The 22,762-nt window shown below is 34.1% G+C and overlaps 1 protein-coding gene across 3 annotated transcripts; it reads left to right on the forward strand.

Annotated features, from left to right (window-relative positions):
• The first annotated feature begins 797 nt into the window (after positions 1-797).
• On the forward strand, positions 798-8,335 carry LOC113227439 (elongation factor Tu-like). Of its 3 annotated transcripts, none has more exons than XR_003310198.1 (8): positions 798-1,095; positions 1,484-1,588; positions 1,901-2,049; positions 3,120-3,243; positions 4,099-4,349; positions 5,964-6,192; positions 6,890-7,154; positions 7,958-8,335. XR_003310198.1 is itself a non-coding variant. In XM_026460365.1 (8 exons), exons 1-7 carry the CDS (start codon positions 798-800, stop codon positions 7,096-7,098), a joined length of 1,365 nt encoding a protein of 454 aa, XP_026316150.1. In that variant the 3' UTR covers position 7,099; positions 7,149-7,505. The 3 variants fall into 3 exon arrangements, 2 of the variants coding, with proteins under 2 accessions (XP_026316150.1, XP_026316147.1); XM_026460365.1 differs by lacking the exon at positions 7,958-8,335 and having other exon boundaries at positions 6,890-7,099; positions 7,149-7,505; XM_026460362.1 differs by lacking the exon at positions 7,958-8,335 and having other exon boundaries at positions 6,890-7,505.
• The last annotated feature ends 14,427 nt before the right edge of the window (positions 8,336-22,762 follow it).

Below are 22,762 nucleotides of genomic sequence, written 5' to 3' on the forward strand. Positions count from 1 at the left end.
CAACTTTAAATTAGGTTAACTCCTCTTTTATCATTGTTATTTGTGTATATTGTTATACACACTTTCAATACATACAGATACAGTTTTGCAACGTCAAATCTTGTCTGCTTAGTAATTTTGGAGGCTTCTGCCTTCTGCTATGCAACGAGTATTACATAAGTGAGAATTTATGTAATACTCGTTGAATAGCAGAAGGCAGAAGCCTCCAAAATTACTAAGCAGAAACCTCGATACTGGCAAAATTCAAAAAGGGCACTGTAAACAAGAAGAAGAATAAAATTTAATACAAACTATTAATAATAACTAATAAAAACACCTTTGCTTTTTGGAATGACGTCCAACTCGGTCCAACCTTGTTAGGTCGATACTTTCATTTCTGAACCAAGCTGTGCTTTTTTCCATCCTATAAGCTGTGCTGCTTAGGGTCGTATTCCAGAACTATACTTAATGCTCGAGTCAGGATTTGAGTATGATTTAAAGCACTAGAAATTATACTCAAGTCCTTGCGTTAAGGGTCGTATTTCCATTGCATAAAATCATACTCAAGTCCTGACTTGAGCATTGAGTAGAGTTCTGGAATACAGCCCTTAGACTATTTTATTTTTTCATCCTCTAAGCTGTCACACTCACGGTCACATTGCATTGGCATAAAGTTCTTATAACCCAGGCCATAAACATTATAAAAAAAACCTGCTCACATTTCTAAACGTAAACAAAACCGAGATTGTCAATTTTATAACCTAAATTCCAAAACATTTAATGAAAAACCGTGAATTTTATTAATTTTCGTGAAAAATATGAGTTGCAAAGTATTACTTAATTCAATTTACTGCAAGTTTACCCGTCAACTGCCTCTAAGCTGCGATGTCTTGTCAAAAAATCGGGTATTTCCGAGTGTTTTGAGTGTTAATTTCAGCACCAAAAAACAAACTAAAGTTATTGAGAAGAAACATTGTAATATAGGAACTATAGGGCACGTAGATCATGGGAAGACGACACTGACTGCAGCTATAACGAAGGTTTTAGCGTCAGACGGATTAGCGCAATTTGTTTCTTACGACGAAATCGATAAGGCCCCTGAAGAAAAAGCTAGAGGTTTGCCTAGTTTCTTTACTTATGTTTATTACTACTGTTTGTAAATTTCATTACCTGATAGTACAGGCATTCTCCTAGCTTATGACAGGTAGTGGATGCGATTGTCTTGAACAGAGGGGGCAAACTATAGGGGCCAGAGAAACGTAGGAAATTTTGCAGGGGGAAAGAATTTAATGAAATACATTTTCTTTTGAAATATTTTAAATTTATTAATATGGAGTGTTAAGTTATTTTATGTGTATGCAAACATTTGTTATTTTGTGCATCGATATGAACTTGGCTGTCAAAGCATACTGAGGGTTGTATACTCTGACTTTGAAAGGGATGTTGGTGGGCCGGTTGTTCTTGAACTCACACTCACTCTTCAATTTATATTTGCTTCTTGCAGGAATAACAATAAATGCAGCACACATAGGGTATAGTACACAAGTCCGACACTACGCACATACAGACTGCCCTGGTCATGCAGACTACATCCGTAATATGATATCAGGTACGACACATCCACTCACGAGTTCAGCTGTACCATATCTAACATGCTTTCTGCAGGGATTGTGAATGTAGGTATCTCATATTTGGCATCTACTGCTCAATTGTGTAAGACAAAAGAGGTGAGTAGCATTGACATTTGTCTTTCCATCTCAAAGTAGCTGTTTAAGCCATAGTTTCTACTAATTGCTTGTTAATTTTTAACAGATAACAGTTAGTAACAAGGTGAAATATTTAACAGATAGTGAGAAAAAAATGTAAAAGTAAAGGACACCGTTAAGAATGTCAATTTAAATTTTATTACCATACATTTCAGGTGCATCGCAAATGGACGCAGCGATTTTAGTAGTAGCTGCTAACGATGGTCCCATGCCTCAGACGAGAGAGCATTTGCTTCTCGCGAAGCAAGTTGGCATACGTTACATATTGGTATTCATTAACAAGGCTGATTTGGTTGATGACGAGGTGTGTTTTGTTCACTTCATAATCCATTTGCATATACCAACTCTTTGATAAAAGGTTGCCCTAGTGCGGGGCTGTGAGTGTGTGCATTATTATATTTATACATGGTTATTTTTAAAATACTAAGAACATTGCAAGACCATATTATTAACATCATAAACAACTACTTTTTTTCCGTGACTTTTAATAGTTCATCAGATTTTATTTTCATACAAAAATAAAAATATTTAAATTGATAGCTTATAACTATGATAACTCTGTGTTAGCCATTGTCCTTGATGTCTACGGTATTAGCAAAAGGAAACGCTAGCATAGCATATATCATAAGTAAACAATGGGAATGAGGGGAGGGTGGTTGACCTATTCTATTTACCTGTGCTATCTGGTCGTTCCCTGTGAAGCGCCTGAGTCGGGCGTGTTCGCGAGGAAATGGTACAAATACCTGCTAGATATGGTGATAATGTGTTTGAAGCTTGCCTTGAATAATGTAAGACAGGTACATACCTACATTAAGTGTCAGATAGTACAAGAAAAACTTAAAAGTTGATTATTGATAAATCTAGTATGTTTTGTGAAAATTCATGGAACAAAAGTTGTTGTCTATGATGTTGGCAATGTAGTCCTGCAATGTTGTTAGTAAAGTACTATTATATATTTTTTTATAACATCAAGTGATGGTACAAACAAGTCGTGCACTTGATGGTAAGCTCACGCTTGTCCATAACATTTGTAGTGCCACTCAGAGCTTTAAATCGCAAAAATCTGAGAGGCACTGCCACTGTGCCCGACACCCTGAGACATAAGTTGACAAGTCCCATGTGCCTGTAATTTCACCAGAGCCCTTACCCTTCTAAACAGGAACACATTAATGCTAATGTTACTGCTTGGCAGCAGAAATAGGTAACTTGGCAGTACTTCCCTAGATGAACCCTTTCACAAGGAGCTCTACTGCTATTAATATACTTCCCAGTATATACTTCAGAAAAATCGTATGCTCTATGGCGCTAATAGCGTTAAAACTAAATTCCTATTTACTTACGAGTATGAGAAATGAATATAAAATTTTGTTTCAGTTACTAGAGTTGGTAGAGATAGAAATGCGAGAGCTGTTGACCGACTTTGGCTACGATGGTACAACTGTGCCCATGATATGCGGCTCGGCATTGAAAGCGTTGAATGGAGATGAGTCGGAACTTGGTTAGTTTCTTTACCTTCTATAATGTATTTATAATCTGCCAGACTTACGCCATACCAGCTCTCGCAGCAATGAAATTAACACAGAGGGAATTTAACCTCATCATCCAGCACCTACAGTGTTAGCCACTAAGCCACCAAGGTCAAGTTGCATAACAATTTTCAACTTTGTTCTGAAATGATCAATTTCAGTTTGAAATTGTTATTATGTTCCATTTACAATTTATATGTTAAATTTTCAATTCCAATTTTCAATTTAGTTTCTTATACCATATTGAACACTTCCTCTTCACTCCTTCTTCCACTTCCTTTATATGTAAATTTAAAAATCTATATGCAAAACTTTCCATTAATTTCATAAACTTTGTCTAATTTTATTTTTTATTAATTTATATATTTGTGCATGGCAACACCTAATTCGTTAGAGAAGGCACATAAATAAAATAGTTTAGGAAACATAACATATTATATTTAAGGCAAACCTTTTCAATTCACTCAGGGTGCAATTGTTTTTTTTTTATACTATCTTACACTAAGTGACGAAAAACTCGTGCGCCTGATGGTGAGCGACATGCCTGTCCCTAACAGTTGCAGTGCCACTCACAGATTTAAATTTCAAAGATCTGAGAGGCACTGCCACTGCGCTCGTCATCCTGAGACATAAGTTGACAAGTCCCATGTGCCTGTAATTCATTCAATTAAATTCATCAGCACCCTTACCCCTCCAAACGGAAACGCAGTAATGCTCACATTACTGCTTGGCGGCAGAAATAGGTATGGCGGTACTTGCCTGGACGAACTCTTTTACCAGGAGCTCTACGTAAAACAATTTACTGTGAACTGGTCAAACTTTTTCAGGTGCACCTTCAATTCGGAAACTATTGGACACCATAGACAATTATGTCCCTGCCATAGTGAGAGATCTAGAATCTCCGTTCTTAATGCCCATAGACAATGCATTCACTGTACCAGGAAGGGGCACCGTGGTTGTAGGAACAATTAAACATGGAATTATGAGAAGAAACAATGAAGCCGACTTGATGGGCTTTGGATATAATATTAAGACAACACTGTCAGATATACAGATTTTTAAGAAAAGTGTTACTGAGGTAAATATATACATTTTCACGGTTATAAGATTACAACAGCTGAAGGCACATAGATGGTGGCAGAGATGGCGGCAGGCCTCCAGTTTATTTTCCAGAGGAGGAAGAGGAAATATTAGAGGCTGTTATGTTAGAAGAAACCCTACTACTTCTACTATCACTTCAACGACTGTAACCAGGCAACTTGGCACAATACAATGGAAAGTGTGGTTCATTGTTCGCACGCTGGCCTGTACCACTACACTCTGGAGGAAGGAGGTCCAGGAAGAAGGCTAGATTTTTGCCTTTTCATGATCAACGCCGATATGGGAAACCTAAAATTTTAACAAGAATCCTGTGGACGACTGACGGACGAATCCGAGTTTGATCAACTACAACTATAGGTCAAAGAAGGAAAACATTTAGCAGTATATTATTATTATCTACATGTCGCACACGAAAACCTAATACTGTCGTAACCCAAATTGCGGAAAGTTTTTATTGAATTGATATTCAATTATTTTTATGTGAAATTACTCCACTAGTTTGTTATAATTATTAATACAAAGATCGAACACTCAGAAAAAATTCCTTCGATCCGGCCGGGTTCGAACCGTCGTCTTTTAGCATACCGTGGCCGAACGGTTACTGCGGAGAGATATTTGTATGGCCTACATTTATTTTTCTCGTGAGTTTGGGTGTAATTTTGTAGCAGAGAAATCCTCGTGAAAGAGTTCGTCTAGAGAGTACTACCACCTTACCTACTTTTACCGCCAAGCAGTAATGTGAGCATTTGTGGTTGTGTGTCTATGTATTTGTCTATGGCACCCGCGACACAGGGTTTCCCTAGTGCGGGGCTATGAGCGGGCGCTTTAAAAAAATGTTTGTATGTGTAAATAAAAATAATCATGCACACAATAAAATCCACTCAGTATTTTTTTTTCATTTTCAAATTGTGTTTTCTTAATTCCCTAATTTTGAGTTACAGGTACTTGGTTTTGTTTATTAGTACTTGCAACTGTACGTGTTATATTCAAAATCTAATTTATTGATTTAAAATACTATTATTAGAAGATATTATTTCGACACCACCCATTAACACGACACTGACTCCAACGAATTATTCAGCTAATGTAAATTAAATTCAGAATTAAGCAATTATTTGTAACAATATAGTACATTGTGCATTAAGAAATTACTAACGAAAGTTTGAGTTACAAATGTTTAGTTTTATTTTATACTTCATGTTTATGCGTTTACGTTCAGATTTTTCGAGCATAAAAAGTTTTTGCTTTATCTTGACGTAATTTAGGACATTACGGTCGACGTTGCCTGCATGTCATGACACTGTTTACGAGCAAATGTGATGAAAAATATATACATAAATATTTATAATAATACTAATAAAAAAATATGCCCGTGAACACTTGACATTCTACTAGTTAACATACTTTCTAAGTATCTACTGTGTACGTGAGTACACGTACAAGCCGCGCTGCTACGTTTGTATGCAGTTACCATAGTCTTTTTTATGATATTTTACTATATTGTACTATGCTATAACTGTATAAGGTGTGTGTGTATGGAATAAAATATTTCATTCAAATATTTTCTCATATTGAGTCTTTCCATTTCTAGGCTCTAGCCGGCGACAATGTCGGCGTCCTACTCCGAGGTTTGAAATTGAAATCGGTAGAAACTGGAATGCTGCTGTGTGCATCGAAACAGTACCAGCTGAGCAACCATTATAAAGCCAAAATATATTTCTTGACGAGAAACGAAGGTGGTAGAAAGAAACCTGTGTTTTCAAAGTATACGCAACAGATGTTTAGTGGCACTTGGAATATTGCTTGCAGGGTTGATTTAGGTGAGACATTTTTCAACTTCTTTTTCTCCCCAGTCCAGGCCGCAGCGCAAATACAATTTACAATGTCGCGTAATGGAACGGAAGCGATGTGTTGCCATAGTATAATGAACATTATGTCAATTGTGTAAGGTACATGCGAGGCAAAACGAGAAACAGGTTGCGCATCTTCCGGAGAATTCTCGCGCAGTGTCCAATTTGTACGTTACACAATTGATTCATCATTATGATACGTACAATTTCGTTACAAAACGAAATGAAAGTATTTTTCGGATCTAAATGTCGTTTATTTGTATTTTCAAACAAACCGACGTTACGGATACTTTAAAAGTCACATGGTCACGGCTGACTGAGACGATAGTTATCATTCAGTTACGTCTTTTTGTCGTGTGCCTGGTGGTAAGCGACACGCCTGTCCCTAACAGTTGCAGTGCCACTCAGAGCTTTAAATCACAAAGAACAGAGGGGCACTGCCACTGCGCCCGACAAACTGAGACATAAGTTGATAAGTCCCATGTGCCTGTAATTTCACCAGCACCCTTACCCTTCGAAACCGGATCGCAACATTACTGCTTGGCGGCAGAAATAGGTAAGGTGCGAGAACTTCCCTTGACGAGGTCTTTCACAGAGTAAATACCTTCATTTTTAAATTTTCCAAAGAACAGTCAGATAATATCTACTCAAATGTTTATCTTTTTAGACCCATCTATACACATGATGATGCCAGGCGATCACGGTGAAGTGTACTTAACGCTTCTAGAAGGCATGGTGATGACGCAAGGACAGCCATTCACGATCAGAGAGAACAATGTTACTGTTGCCACGGGAATTATAACAGAGACCTTACAAACTATAGATGTGCCCAAAGGAAAGCTTGGTAAAGTTATTATGAAGTTTGAAGAAGTTTAAAATAAGGAAAGAAAACGCATACGTCCGGACGTGTGGCGCTGGTACGTTTCATAAAGGTAAAATCTCCAAATTAATGCAGTGTTTTTCCAAAAGTCTAGTCAGTTATAATTATTAAAGATCGAACACTTAGAAAAAAATCCGGCGGATTCGAAGCAACGTCTCCTAGCAAACCGTGCCAGACGCTATGCCAACTAAGGCACGTGACGAACCAACGGACCTGATGAATTTTTCCGTGTCCTTGTTGCAGGTCTTATTTTGGTTTTTAACGATTTTTTGCCGTTCTTTTCTGTGAGAAATCTATGTAAGTTTTTCTTCACTACCTTTGCTTGGAAACGTTGATTCGAATCCGGAGCCGGATCAAAATGATTTTTTGTCTGTCTTCGTTTAATAATCGGGATCCTCAGTAATATTTGTAATAATGTTTTCACTTTCTCTTAAACAACTTATTTACTTATTTGGGTTCATTAAGTATCTTTTAAGCGGCGGGAGTCATTATATTTACGTTTTATTTTCACTTAAATCACATTATCTTCTATCACTTTGACCAATAACTTTGAATACGTAATTAGTGGAATTTTCATTGTAAAGTCTTTTGTAATTTGGTTTAAAATAAGGAATATAGTTCTAACTTTCTTCATCACTATTTCTTTCTTCGTTTTTTCTTCATAATATACTTAAAATAAAACATAATCTTTGACAATAAAAAATTAATCTTAAAAACTGTACTCGTAACTTCAAAAACCCGCCATTTTATTTCCGAGTTTTGTTTAATAATTATAACAAACTAGTGGAGTAATTTCACAAAACATCATGATGGTGAAACATCCTGGCTTATAAAATTTAATTACAATTATTTCAGTGACATCTCCAGTCAGCGGCGACGACTGTAAAGGCATCGCGTCCCTTAGTCGATTTTTTGCAATTTGACTAATCAGGTAAAAAGTCATAATTTGACGGAAATCGATATCTTTACACTACACAGTGACTAGATCTATTTTTTGCGACTAGGACATTAATAAAACATTGTATGCTAGTTACAAATGTTTTTGTGGGCCATTAAAGGTCTTTCAGTTCGTAATTGCCTACTTACCGCTCTTGTAACATAATGTATACATACTAGATATGAGCGCCGATAAATAGACCAACCGGCGGCGCGAGCGCGACCATAAAACGAATTTGTATAACGGTGTTTGTTACAAATACTTTTTGAAAGGAAAAAAATAAAATAACGTATTTTCTCAAATTTTTGTCAGTTCCATCAGGCGCTCCGATCTTACGCACGCGCGCGCTTCCGTGTTGTGTATGCGTAGTGAAAATGGTGACGTCAGATATAGACAAATTAATGTTTTAAACGATACATTTTCGAATAGAAAGTCACTAAGTTTTATCTTAGAAATGTCAATTTCTGGCGTCGTCATTTTCACTACGCATACGCAATATGGAAGCATGCGCGTGCGTATGATCGGAACGACCGATCGCACTGAAATAAACTGAACGGGGCGCGCCGATTGCATTGCCGGCGCTTATAATCTAATACATACTATTTACCGCCATATTTGTAAATTACGTAATTTTTTGCATACACGATATTTGAAAGCCGATTCCTCGTTTCGATCGATCATCACGATTATCGTATCGATCCGTCGCTATTCCCCTGACATTATTCGTTAACGACATAAACACACTATTCATTCGTACTTCCGATCAGCCTGAAACGATGGATCATGTAGACAAATCGTGTCGTATATGGGGACCAAGGTGAAGCGTACGCAGCGCCTCTAGTGTTGAGATTAGGCAGTTTGATTTTCATTGTTATAATGTAAATAGTGTACGTATATGTAGTTTTAATAAATTATCAATTTGTTTCAAATTTGTGTTCTTTTTTATGCCGTGTTGAATCCTCGATTCTTCCAATCCCCACTTCAAGGATTATCCCTTACCATACACCAATATCTAAAGAGGGCCGCTAATCGCGATACAAGACAATGTAGTCGGGTATTTAATGCCTATCCAGACTATAAAATAGCCATTTTATTTTAGAAAAAACAAAATTTGTTTTTTCTCAAACATGCTCGGAAATGTATGCATGGCTTCCAAAAAACGAACACGGAAAGTTTGTCATTTATGGACCATGCGATTACTTCCCGGCCAAGGCCTGCAAAATATGTATGAAAATCTATTGTGCCGGGTGCACGACTCTTTCAATTGCGTTTTTCGCTTGCTTGCGTGACTCGTTTCGCGCATACGCAAAGATCTGTCTTTTGCGCGCAGGTAGGACTGTTCACGAGTCGCTCGCTTGCGCCGGCCGTTCGCTTTGCATTGCGTGATATCTAGCATGTTTGATATTTCCACGCAAGCAACAGGGAACGTTTGTTGAGGACGGCACAATGGCCAATCACAGAGCAGCAGCGTCCACTCGTCCAATAAAACCAAAACAAAGGTGCCGCGCATGCGCGCAAATCTCCGCAACGCAAAGCGGAAGACTTGTGAACGCCTTTGCGCGGAAGGCAGATTTCTAAGCCGTGACCCAGCCAACGCAAGCGTCTTTTTGGACTTTTTTTCTATGTACAAATTAGATGCGATCTAAAAACAGACCGCGCGTCTTCCTGAGAATTCTCGCAGTCTGGGGAATTCCCACAACTACCGCATCGTATCTAATTTGCACGTTACTCAATTAACATAAGCGGGTTCATTATGCTATGGCTACAACACTCGCTTCCATTACATTCCGCAGCAATGTGAATTGAGCCTTCACGCAAAAGGTTACAATCTCAAAATAGGTAATACTTAAAAAGTCTCATTGATAAAATATTAATAAGCAAATATAACAATTTCATGAGTCAACAACCTTTCGCAAATATCAGCTTTAGAACCTTACCACGACGTGGGTATTTAATAAAACTTCACAAAACACTTTATTTCATAATATATTTTTTTTCAGAAGGTAATTAATACAGTGCCAAAACAGTAACAAAATATTAGTAAGAAAAATTAAGTCTGCATCTAGCTTCAACTACTGAATATCTGTACGATACCCTATTTTTTTAAAGGAGGACAACATTTAACATTTAGTTCACAACATTTGAACAAGACAGTTGGCGTAATATTTTTTTTATAAAAAACAGAACATGGGGTACTTTGGTCCTTATTTATAGTTGGGCACAAAAATTCACAATACATTTATTAAAATTTTTGTTCTGATGTCAACTTTACAAAATCATTTAGAATCATAATAACAACATTTGAATCAACTACGTAACAAAAAAAAAAACAATTTGTTAACCCGTAAAATACTCCTAAAAGGTAATTTGATGTTCGTATTATTGTAATGAATGACTCTTGGTAATTTTTATAAAATAGGTTAACAAATTATTTTCTTACATTATCATCTCTCGCTTGACTGTCATAACTGGCATTAGATATTTTCGATTTAGGACTTCACATCTAGACTTGTCGCTCGTGTCCAATCACATTTTAAAAAATCTTACGATTAGTGAGATTAGATTAGATTTTTTGAAAGTTGAATAAAATCGTGCGTCTAAATTACAACATACATTCGCAGCCTTGGTGTAATAAGGCGTTTTTAAAGTATGATCATATGTAATTGTATTATACTTAGGATAAGAACTTCAGATACCACAGCCAGTGAGAGAATATACAAATAACATTTTCTATATGCAAGTTATCGAAGTTTTTGAGTGAATAATTTATACCCTTTTGTCCGCAATAAATCACATAACACGCACTCTTCAACATTTTAATTTATATTAACAAAATTTTTTTTACAAAGCTTATTAAAAACTAGACCAAAAACCCCTTGTTCTTTAAAGAACTAGATTCAACACCGATACGTCTAATGGATATTGTTATTTCGCAATAGCGTATTAGGGAGTGGTTACACGTTATTATGCGACAAGTTAACAGTGACTATGAGATTACTTTTATTATGAAAATTTTCAAGTGTCATGTACGTACCTAAGTGACGTGAGTTGAGATTACGTGTATGTTTGTAATATGTTAATTGCTTTTTTTGTAATATACAATGGGATAAGTCCAGAGTTTATACTTTGAAGAATAAATATGCAATAATATATTCCAATAAGTTAAAACAGATATTTGCATATCGTTTGATGGAATCTGATTGATATTTAAATGTATTTTTAAGTGCGCTGTCACATGAGCTGTTACTGCAGATGGCATGCAGCCAGTGTGCAGTTGTGTCAACTGCATCCAAACTGCATGACCCGTGTCTTGCTCTAGCAGTTAAATGTGAACAAAATATAACCACTCCCTATCACTGCCAAGAGCAGACTCTGAACATTGAAAGGTATCTATCACACTATAATAAATGTCTTTAAATCAGGCAACAAGACCCGCAAGCTACATCCGTGTCTCCACAAACTTTTGTGAACATTCTAAACACTAGTCACGAGGTAAATTTCGACTGCATTAGTTGGAGTACAACTGCACGCTAACTGCTATTTTGTGCTGTAATGTACGTGTGTGATAGCACCCTAAATCGTGCATCACTCAAAGGCAAGTGCTCCAAAACAGACGTTAATTTAAACTGCGAATTAAAGACTAAAATCCGTTCCAATCCATTTTCAACAAAAAGTAAACAAAACTGTTTGGTTAAAATTCTAAAGCAATCGCTTAATAAATTCGAGTCAATAAAATTTTCCAACAATATTTATTTAAATAGCATCGTAAAATTGTATTTGAAAAATGGTAGTTCAAAAGTGAGATTATTTTTCATCTATACATTTATGCACTTGTCTGTGGTTGCATAGTGCTGTTTATTTCATTAAAGTTTTTGTAATCGATTAACAAATCGAATATTTCAATCACAATCGAACAAGTATCTAAGTTTAAATGATTTGAAGGAGGACTTAAAATTAGTATTTCGGAAATTTTAAATATGCTTATAAAGGTTATGTAGGGAAAACCGCTAGTATGACTCAATTGAACAAATCGATTCATTCAATTAATTAATCGATTTGTAGTTGGCATTACAATTGGCCATCACTTACCGTCTACGGTCGGGTCAATGACTTGTTTGTTTACATTTTGTTAAAAATGGATTGAAACGAAGTATAGTTATTTAATGGTAATACTTGACTTCACGAGTGTGCAGTACGATCCAGGACTAACTTAATCTCCCACAGTCATATCTATATGTACAATGATCAATGTTTCGATAACACTGATTAAATCTTCAGAAATAAGGCCAGTGATGAAAAGATACTTTCACAGATAGAACAGATACCTTTGTAGATAAAACATATGACTTTAATTTTCGAATATGGAACAACGAAACTTTATAGATAGAATATAACCTCTGTAGCTAATACATTTGGAATCTTCAATATAGAACAGATACCTTTATGGATATAATAGATACCTTTAAATGTTTTCAAAACCTAAATGAAGTGAACGACAACATGGAGCAGCCATTATTCAGTCTGTCATGCCGTGACATCTAACATACATTAATCACAAATTGTATACATGGGATCTAACATGAAGAGAAGACATTGTCAAAATATTTTTATATTTAATTAATATATTTTTTAAAAGGCATTTTGATAGTGTGATGTCTTTAGCGGAATATTTATTATTATGACTCACATACAGGTAGTTTCGCACTTAAGCCAATATAGGTTTTAAGAAAAAGGACGAAAGATGTTTTTCCAAAGCATAAATTTATGAATGGATTATTTTTGATTCCTTTTTTTTAAAATGCACTAACTAGCCGATTGTTGTTCAAGCAAACTGGCCGGATGTTTTTTCAGGTTTCCGCTAAAACATCACACCATCAAAGTAAAAAGCCTTTAAAATTTTCATCTATGAAAAAATGCTAAAGGTACTCAGCAAGTGAAGTGAACTACACTTATTAATATATTATTCCTTGGTCCGAACGCGATAGCTAACTTGGCATCTTATGAAATACTATAGCTTCGTTTACAAACATTTTTTTGAAAAACAAATTAGTAATGTAGCATGGACTGTCTCAATTTCTATTTACGTCCTTGGCTTTTAACTTTCGGAATTTAAATAATAATAAAACTAAACAATTACAACATTTACTTGATCTCAAGTTAAAGAATTCCCTGTAGTTCTGTAATAAGAAACCCCAGAAGAAGCTAATTAGGAGACATGTCTACAAACAATTTAAAATTTCTTTATAAAGACAACCATTAATTGCTTTTTCTTGTTCATAAACGTAATTACTCACAATCACTTAAGTCAATTTTCTTTCCATATTAATAAAACACTATACAGCAAGCATCAGCAAAATGTAACCAAAATTGTGGAGCGGTGCTGATGCTTCCTGTTTAATGTAAAACAACGGTATAATCTTTACTCAATATTTTTTTTACTAAAATTTACACAGTAAATAGTTATGAAAAAAAAACGAAGAACACATATTTTAAGCCCGTGACGTAATCCATTAAGCTTGGTGGAAATGAGACAACCATAACCATTATACTAAACATGTTGAAAATTTTTAGTGTAGTACCCGCTTTAACTTCGACATTGCACATCTCATTATTATTGCTGTATTTATAGTTATAAAAGTAAACCGAAAGGGTTTTATTTTGGCATTGTTATATAAACGTTTGTTAATTTTAACTTACAGAAATTATAAATACTTGTAATTCATAATTCGGTTGAGTTTTATTCACACTCAGTATACGTCAGTTCACAAGCAAGGTTTAAAACTTTTAAAATTGTATACAACTGTAAATCTTTTTTGAATTTCAAGATTTTTTTTAAATCATTCCCTTATTTGGATTAGAATAAAAATGAGCAAAAGACGGGTACTCTTAGAGATGTACAATATCAAATAATCATTAGCACATCATTACAATAACTCGCAATACCACTGAATTAAGTTTTAATAAGCTCATAAAATTCGATATTCACCACAGATAGTATATTTTGTATCGTCGGTCCATTTGAGCGTACTCCTTGAATGCTAAAACGGTAATGATACAGCAATACTTTTGATGAGCATATCTGAGTACAACTAAGTCACATACCGGTGATGAAATATGTGAAGGCAGGTGTGGAAGCATATTTAAAAATCTTAAAACTTACAGGACAAATAACTGTGAGTCTTATAAATGCTAAAGTCGCGTTTCGTAATCGCTTACAGTTCAATATATTTCTTTAAAACCATTTTTTTTTAAATTTTATTCAAAGAATTCGCTCTTTAGAACTCGACAGTTTTAAGTATCTTAGAAACATCTAATATTTCATTTTAAACGGACAGATCCAAAGTTCCACGAGTTATAGGACTAGCGAATTTCAATCGACAATTTTATTAATAAAATACAGTGTCTTGCGTCTACAAAGCTCTGCTTAAAACAACAATAACAATAGATAATTACAGTAAAACAAACATAATGCAGGTCACAAATTAATAGGCGTTCATACAGTGGCAGTGATACTGTAGGTATGAAACACGAAATGCGTGGAAAACAAGCTCTTATCGTATTGTATACTATAAACTCTTTTTGGTGTTAATTGAATACATGATAATTAATGATGCGTATTACATATCTTAGTTAAAAAAACGCTAAAAACATATTTTGGTTGACAGAAACCTGCACTTATTTTCTCGTATGGCAGACAACACTTTAAATGTCAAATACAAATGAAAATTGTCACTTAACATCCGGACTAAATGTAGTGAGATTTCAGTTTGTTTTCTAATAAAAAAAATACCCAAAAACAAAAATATTAACATCCCATTACATTTGCCGAGCTTTTCTTGTTTATTTAACAGAATATTACTTAAACTGTCACTTATAACTTAAAAGATACATTGAAATACATTATTGGTGTCGACAAAAATGTAGTTTAGCACCACAATTAAACTTAACTATTCGATACGTATGCTTACAAAAAACCATGTTAATGGTGCATCAATTCCATACTATTTTGAACAGAGAAAAACTGAGTAATAAAGAATTCCCGCTCATAGACCTGAGTAATACTTGTGTACTTACGCAGTACCTAAAATGTAAAAATTAATTTACCAACACTTACCAACTATAAAAATATTTTAGAAATTCTCACTTACATTTAAGAGGAACTGGCAAAATAAATCCTGTATGTCCATATTTTCATTTTAACATTTCTTTTTCCATCAACTAACAATAGAATACAAAAAACCAGATTTGGTCCTCAATTATAAAAATTCATGATGCCATTCCTATAAACTGGACAGAACTATTTACTGCGAATTGGCGTATAGCAAAAATATTAGTAGACTATGCACTAAACAATGGCTCAAAATATAATCAAATCCACTAAATACCCAATAGAAAAAAATCTGCCTAGTGTTGTACGGCAAAACATCGTACAGGCAATGTTAAACTTAATAATAGAGTAAGATTAAAAACTGTGGTGGTATAGCACTCCCCGGTACGCGTTACGCCACGGGGATTCGGGGAGCGACTGGCTCGTATGTATCACAATATACGTAACAGGCTTACCACCGTTATTGTCCACACTCATTCCGCTATAAATACTAACATTTGCAACTAATTATAAAACATCCCATTAGCCTTAAAATTTCCACCAAACTACGTCTCCTTAGTATCAAAAAACAGTGATTAAAACTTCATTTTTTTAAATTAGTACAGAGTATTTGTGCACACGATGCAAAGTACAAATCGGCCGCTTAGGCCTCTAACGGCTCATAAGACACCAACATTATATCAACGTGTTCACATATTCTAACCGTCACCATAATCCTAATCTGAAAGGACTGACACATCGATAAATTCTAAACAGTTACTTTGTTCTAAACGAGGATTCTTTAAACCATGCACGGTTATATTAAAACATGTAACTATTAGATTCGTACTATAAGCTTTAGAGCCGTATATCCACCTACAAACTAACTTCACCTAATGGCAAAGGCTCGTATCAACTCTATCACACAACTAGCATCATTTAAAATAGATAAAAAACAACTACGATACACAATCTTGCAAGATTAACTATCTAAACAGTGAGTTTATGAAATTCCTCTACAATTTTTTTTCTTGTTCATATTACATTTTTTTTTATAAATATTCATCCGTAAATTATTATCAAATTCGATAAAGCTCTAATATTGATCCACATTCACATAAATTAAATCTCAGACATCTGAGACAAGCATCTGTATCATCGAGGAACTGTAACTAATTCACGATGGGAATTCCTAAAGACAACAACATCGAGATAGCTTTTGGAGCTATTGAAAACGAATTCAAATAATATACCAGTCTTGCTAACGGTATTCCACCAATGACTAAACACGTCCTAACACAAATATCTAGCTAGCGTAGTGTCACATGTATTTTGTACATCCAGGACTTTGGAGCAAAACAGTTCACAGTGTGCAAGATAAATTACAATTATACGTTGCGCCCACTAAAAAACTCAATGGGCTATAATAGGCTCCTTGTACGAAAATATACGTTTGTGTACAGTAATCTACATCCACTAAAATCTCAAGTCTAAAACATTGACTAACTAATAAACAAAACAAAAAATAAACAACAATAGCTATATGAAATTACCCATGCATTATAACTAACTACAAATCTAGCGTTCATAAATGTCCTCTTAGATAATAATATGTAATCTTGCGTTTAGTCTATTTATTTGGCTTTAGTGCTATGGTTGTTAACTATGCCTTCCAAATAAGAAACTAAAAAATATCAATGTTGTAGTTCAAAGTTCAAGTAAGCATCAGCACTGATTTTGTCGACAAGTGACGTTTGACCCTTGAAAGTTTTTGCAAACGCAGATAAGAAAAACGTTTCAAAAATTATTTTTTATCGACGACGTAACGAACGATAGTTCGTCATAGCTAACCTAGATCGCACTTATTACACAACCAGGAATTCAGCGAAGGAAGAAAAGTGTTAACAAAATTGATATTATTTAGTTTTATTAACTTTGTTTAGCTGATTACAGAATTCAAGGTTAAATACGAAATCGGAAATGTGGTTGATCTCCAGTGAGTTAGTTATCTACGAGTAATTTAATTAACAGCCCACAGCACCTGCTGCCAAAGCACGCTATCAAAATCTATAGACTTCTTTGTATTTTATTCGAATTGGAATTTTAGATACACTTATTAATCTAGCACCTTGTATTAGGGTAGAATTTAATTTTTTTTATATTAAATAGAAAGAGATAGCGCTTTTATAGACATCGCGAGGACGAATTACTGATTTTACCTTTAGGAGTTTTAAGAATCAAGTCACTTATATTATAAGCTTTATTTGCGTTAAATTAAGTACTGAATAGTTTTGGTATTTTTAGAAAAAATTCCACGTATTAATAGGCATTAAGACTAAGTAAAGGACATTTTCATTATAATTAGGTTATATCACACAATATTCTTAGATAAAGATATGCTGTTTATAAGCGTTGGTCATATAGAAATTCTGAAATATTTCTTCTTTAATGTTATATAGCATTTGAATTTCCTTATAGGAGCTATAACTTAAAAGTTAAATATGTTTATATAGGTTGAATAGAAAGTTTAGCGAAATGGTAAGAACGTATTTTTTGGTTATACAAATGCACTAATCTACGGACACTGTTACACCTCAGAGTTTTGTTTATTAATAAAAAATAATTTGGTAAACATTACGATTTTGTATATATCCTAATGATCACACTACACTTATTTGCTAGCGTCAGCAATCAGCGCCGCAGACAAACAAAGAGAAAGTTTTATAAATGTCAGATGCTGGTTGCTGATATTCGTTCATACAAGTGTAGCGTAAGCCTTAAAATTAACAATGAACAATCGCAACGGACACCACAATATGGGTTTAGAGATTGGTTTCAGTTTCACTTTACGGAAAAAACTTGCAAGTGTTTTAAATAGTTTATAAGGTGAATATATTTTGTATAACTGTCGATTTCGTCTATTAGATATGACAGAGAGACATCGTAATCGATATTCAGAAAGTTGCAGAAGCGATCGGTATATTGTTCTTTACTGTCCTTTACTTTATTGAAGCAAAACTTGCGACAAGTTACTTAATGCAGAATTAAGGACAAGGGAGTTTGTGCAATTGAGCGCTGACCGATATTTTTTATCCAAATGCGTCTAAATGGTCTTCCCAACAAACACTCGACTCTCTGAGATAACCTTGTATTGTCCGTAGTGTAGGAAGCTTATTTATACTATGCGAAAAATTCCAATAGTATGGACGGAAGGAACGACATCTTTGAGCTAATACAATTTGCGCTTGTGGTTTTGTTATTATGAGCGATTTTAACAGACTTGTAATAACTCTGGCAAGGTAGCTTGTACCGATTCGGATATCTTGCATCATGTTTAAAAGATTTATACCCTAAGTAGCCCAATCTAATTGATGCTAAAACACGACAAACAACCGTTTAAGTCGGCATTTGATGTAATAAAGGCCTAATTAAATTGAAGCGTTGCTTTCAGGCTAATACTATGTTACTCCCATTCACAGCCATCTAACTTTAAAGCTGATATGCTTGGTGTATAAAAGTATCTTTGTAGGCCTATTTATTACCCCATTGTTTATAAATCTTACGCTTAACAATTCTTCCCGTAATTACGTATTAAGCAACGCTCCAAGACCAAAATCTAATTTAAAAGAAGCTAGTTGTGGCACTTTATCCAATTCGTTATATATTTTATATTAAACACATATTATATTCTACAATGGAGGTTAACACTACAAGCATAGCTAGAGAAAAATTAATTTCTCATAAATCGTCTTACTTTTCGTGTAAAAATAATAAGCGAGTAAATAAATTCATCTGTCAAATTGGTACTAAATAAATAATAAAAAAAAGAAAATAACAACTACAAGCGTGAACTATACTGAAACTTTTGAAAGTTGTTATGTTTAAACATACGTAATTCACCTTTATTTCTTTAGCTTTAGAATAGTTCAAGCTCTTGTTTTTTGTAACAACACTAAACATTTCATTGAAACTAATAAAAAGTGTATATTAAATTCATTTAAACATATAACGCCTTTTAAATGGCGATGGAACGACGTTTTACTCAAATCGACAAGGACATTGCAAGGTTTATTTGACCTCTGAAGGTCAAACCTTACTTCTAAATGTTTATGAATATATTGTTCAGCACGCGTTGGAGCAACACGCATATATAAGAGTGCTGAAGATGCTTATGCTGATCAATCTGTTTTGACCCTTATTCAACAAAACTTTTATTATCCTTGTCATGTAATTAATGCGAGTGTTTAATATATTTTGCCCTATCAAAGATAGAATAAAGAGTCTGAGGTAAATAGTTACTATATATGGCAACATTGGAAAACAGTGAAGACTCAAGTTAGAATCAGTATGAAAGAAATAATTAACTAATTACTGAAATTTGCTATGAAACTAAACATTTATTGTGCTATATATATTTTTATTTAAGAAATTGGATATATTTCCTATATAATAAAATATTTCTAAGTGCGAATCGATTGTACTGTTTCCTTTTTAAATATATCAAAATATGGAAGCATTATGCGTGGGGTTGGGTGGGAGTTGAACATTACATTATGTACTTAATAGCACAATTGGGAAAACGTAAGTCTTGCAAGAAGGTTCGACACCCAAGAAGAGCTTAAGGCCTATTGAAAAGTTATTTTGGATCTGACTTGGAATAAGCCTTATTGTGACACGAACTTTTCTTATTTAAAAATTATGTTAAGCAAAACATCACTGGTTTACTTCAAGAGATTTTGCTCCAATAAATTAATCTTTATAATAAATAAATAAGGTAAATAATTATGCCTTCTTTCCTCTAAACCAACCCCTTGTAATGAATTTCAATTTAGCCGATCCGCAAAACTATCTTGTTTCATAAACTTTTTAAACAATCAATAAATACTCTAATTCATAAGGAAATGCATCATAAGTGAACGAAAGATATAAACTTAATAATATCAGCGAACTAAAATCTAGAAAATCAACTTTTAAACAACAACTTTCGATTTATTTTTGTACACGACGAAATATTGCGTTCCATGTTTGACTTTTTAAAAATGTATTTATTTATTTATATACGATGTTCATTTGCAAAATTGTAAGGCAAATTTATTATATACATTTTGTTTTTTATACATTTATATTGTTTTTATTTTTAACTGTGCATTTTAATTTAATTTATAAATTTATAAGTTAATGTCACGTACATTTTAACATCGGAGAATACTATAATAAATAAATTTATAATAATTCAAAGATTACTCATAACAATTTCAAAATATGACGCAATAAATACAATTACTATATATGAATAGATATTAGTAAATAGTGTAATATTACAATCAAATACAGAGCAAAATTAATAATCTTTTGATTTAGATAACAAAACGCAGCGTCAGCGTATGCGAAAAGCACTTTTACATAGTGCTAATAGGACATAAACTTGTGTAACATTGGACGCTAGTATTTTTAATTAAATCAAGAGTTAAATATTTGAAGCATATACATTTTTTTGTATATTTTTATATATTCGAGATAATTGCAAATGAACACCATACGTTGTACAATATGTCACTCTATTGCACGGCACAGGATTATAAAATGCATGCATTAGAAAAGGCACTACAGTCATGCGACGTTATTACAACGAGCGTATGTCAAACGCCTTACCGTCAAATGAATTCATAATATACAAGTTAAACACAAAAAAATAACGTATCTTTAACCATTTTTTACTTATAAACTAAACAATGAAACTTAAAATGGAAGATAACTTTTGGTTTTACCTATTTTCAGTAGCAGCTTATTTAATTGCAGGTAATATTTGTGCACTGGAAAAATAAATATAGTCTTCGGCACACACAATGCTTTTAGCATTTAGGGACTGCAAGCGATCACTCTTGGTGCTGAAGAAGAACAACCAGAAACTAAAGAAATATTACAAGGTTATTAGTAAAATACGAACAATCTCGCAGGACTACGTACTAATTACTAACATCATAAACAACAACTTTGTTCCACGACTTTTAATCATGGACCAATAACTAGAGATGAAACGGATATCCGGTAACTATCCGGTGTCCGACCTATCCGGCCAGAGATAACGTTATCTGTAAATTTAGTATACTCAAATTACAATAAAGGCAAATTATGGTGGATGAACACCAGTTTTTCTGCATTAAGTGGTAAAAGTTGGTGATATTTATTATCAAAGTAGATCCAACTTTGCGATTTTTTTTTCTGTTAATATATTTCTTTTATATATTTCTTTGTATTATCGAATAACAACACCACAACAAATCAAATTGTCAATGTGAAAGTGCAATCATTCACTAATAAATCAATTACGGTGTTGCGCGCTGTAATCCAGTCGCAACATGTTTACGGCAGTGGGTCAGCTATCCGGTGGCCGGATATCCGATCTAGATGCTCGCCGGATATCCGGTATACGGCAAATCACTATCCGTTTCATCTCTACCAATAACTCAACAGGACTGCTAATGTAAATACTTCACAGATCGTAACTCTGTAAAACGTCAAAATCCCGTCTTATGTCTAGACGGCGTTGATCGATAGCCTGGAAGTAGTTTATAATATGTAAATGGCAGTGAATATCAATTATTTTCTCTATAATATGAAATACAGGTAGTCAGTTTTTTTTCCTTGTAATATTATTCAAGTACAGATCATGAACTGAAATTACTCTCTGAACTTTGACAAAATGTATCAATAGAGGGCATTGTATAGGGTGGCTTCATTCAGGGCCTATGCATCCCCTTATCAATGCGATCATTGACTGATCTATTGTGATCAACACTAATTACAGTGCACGAGTGTGAAGGACTTTCGTACTTCCGACAAATTTAATGTCGTCTGGTTGTGGCATGTGCCTTCCCAGTATGGAACTTCATACGCCCATCAGGGGGTAGCATTGGGTGAGTAGATGAACAGGAGTTTCATCCGCCTTGTGGCAGAATCTACATTCTCCATTCTCTCTCCGCCTAATATTTGACATGTGCTTGTTCAAGCCACAATGCCCTTAAGGTTCTAGTGAGAATTCTTGTCAGAATGAATTAGTTACAAAAATAGCTATTTGGTACTCGTCGCGACATCTGGTTTACCGATTGGTACTAAATAACCGACTACGCAGTCTTATATTGCGATTAGCAGTCTTCTTGAGTTATTGGTAAATGCTTTTAGTAATTTATCAGAAATTTTTTTCGTACAAAATTATAAAATAAACTCTGTGCGGTAACAAAGGAAAGCATCTATCACCAAAAATTTAGTTTTTAATAATAATAAAAATATAATTTTTAGCAAGACAGCACGCGAGAGGCGTTGCTAAACGACTTAGTACCAAACACAGTGTCAGACAATACAGCAAAAACTTAAAATTTTGTGTTTGGTAAATTTATTATGTTTTCTGAAAACCCGAGGAAAAAAATTTGTTGTTTATGATGTTTGTAATATAGTCCTGTGAAGTTGTTAATGTTTTACAAATAACCCTGTATATTTGTATGATTTTCACTAATCGCTCGGACGCGTAATTATTTTCCTGTGGTAAGAATCTTTATTGGTAAATACCACCGCCCTGCCTATATCAACTGCAAAACACTGCTGTGTGTTAAGGCTAGAACGACAACCAGCCCTGAAG

The sequence above is a fragment of the Hyposmocoma kahamanoa genome, unplaced genomic scaffold (assembly GCF_003589595.1).
Source record: "Hyposmocoma kahamanoa isolate Upper Pololo Valley unplaced genomic scaffold, ASM358959v1 210, whole genome shotgun sequence".
Lineage (NCBI taxonomy): Eukaryota > Metazoa > Arthropoda > Insecta > Lepidoptera > Cosmopterigidae > Hyposmocoma > Hyposmocoma kahamanoa.

What these genes read in the sequence shown, in the direction of transcription:
- LOC113227439 (XM_026460362.1), top strand. Translation starts at nt 798, where the DNA reads ATGAGTTGCAAAGTATTACTTAATTCAATTTACTGCAAGTTTACCCGT. An exon ending in CTGATTTGGTTGATGACGAG is followed by an intron (nt 2,050 to 3,119) that starts GTGTGTTTTGTT and finishes ATTTTGTTTCAG; the next exon opens with TTACTAGAGTTGGTAGAGAT. An exon ending in TGCTTGCAGGGTTGATTTAG is followed by an intron (nt 6,193 to 6,889) that starts GTGAGACATTTT and finishes TTATCTTTTTAG; the next exon opens with ACCCATCTATACACATGATG.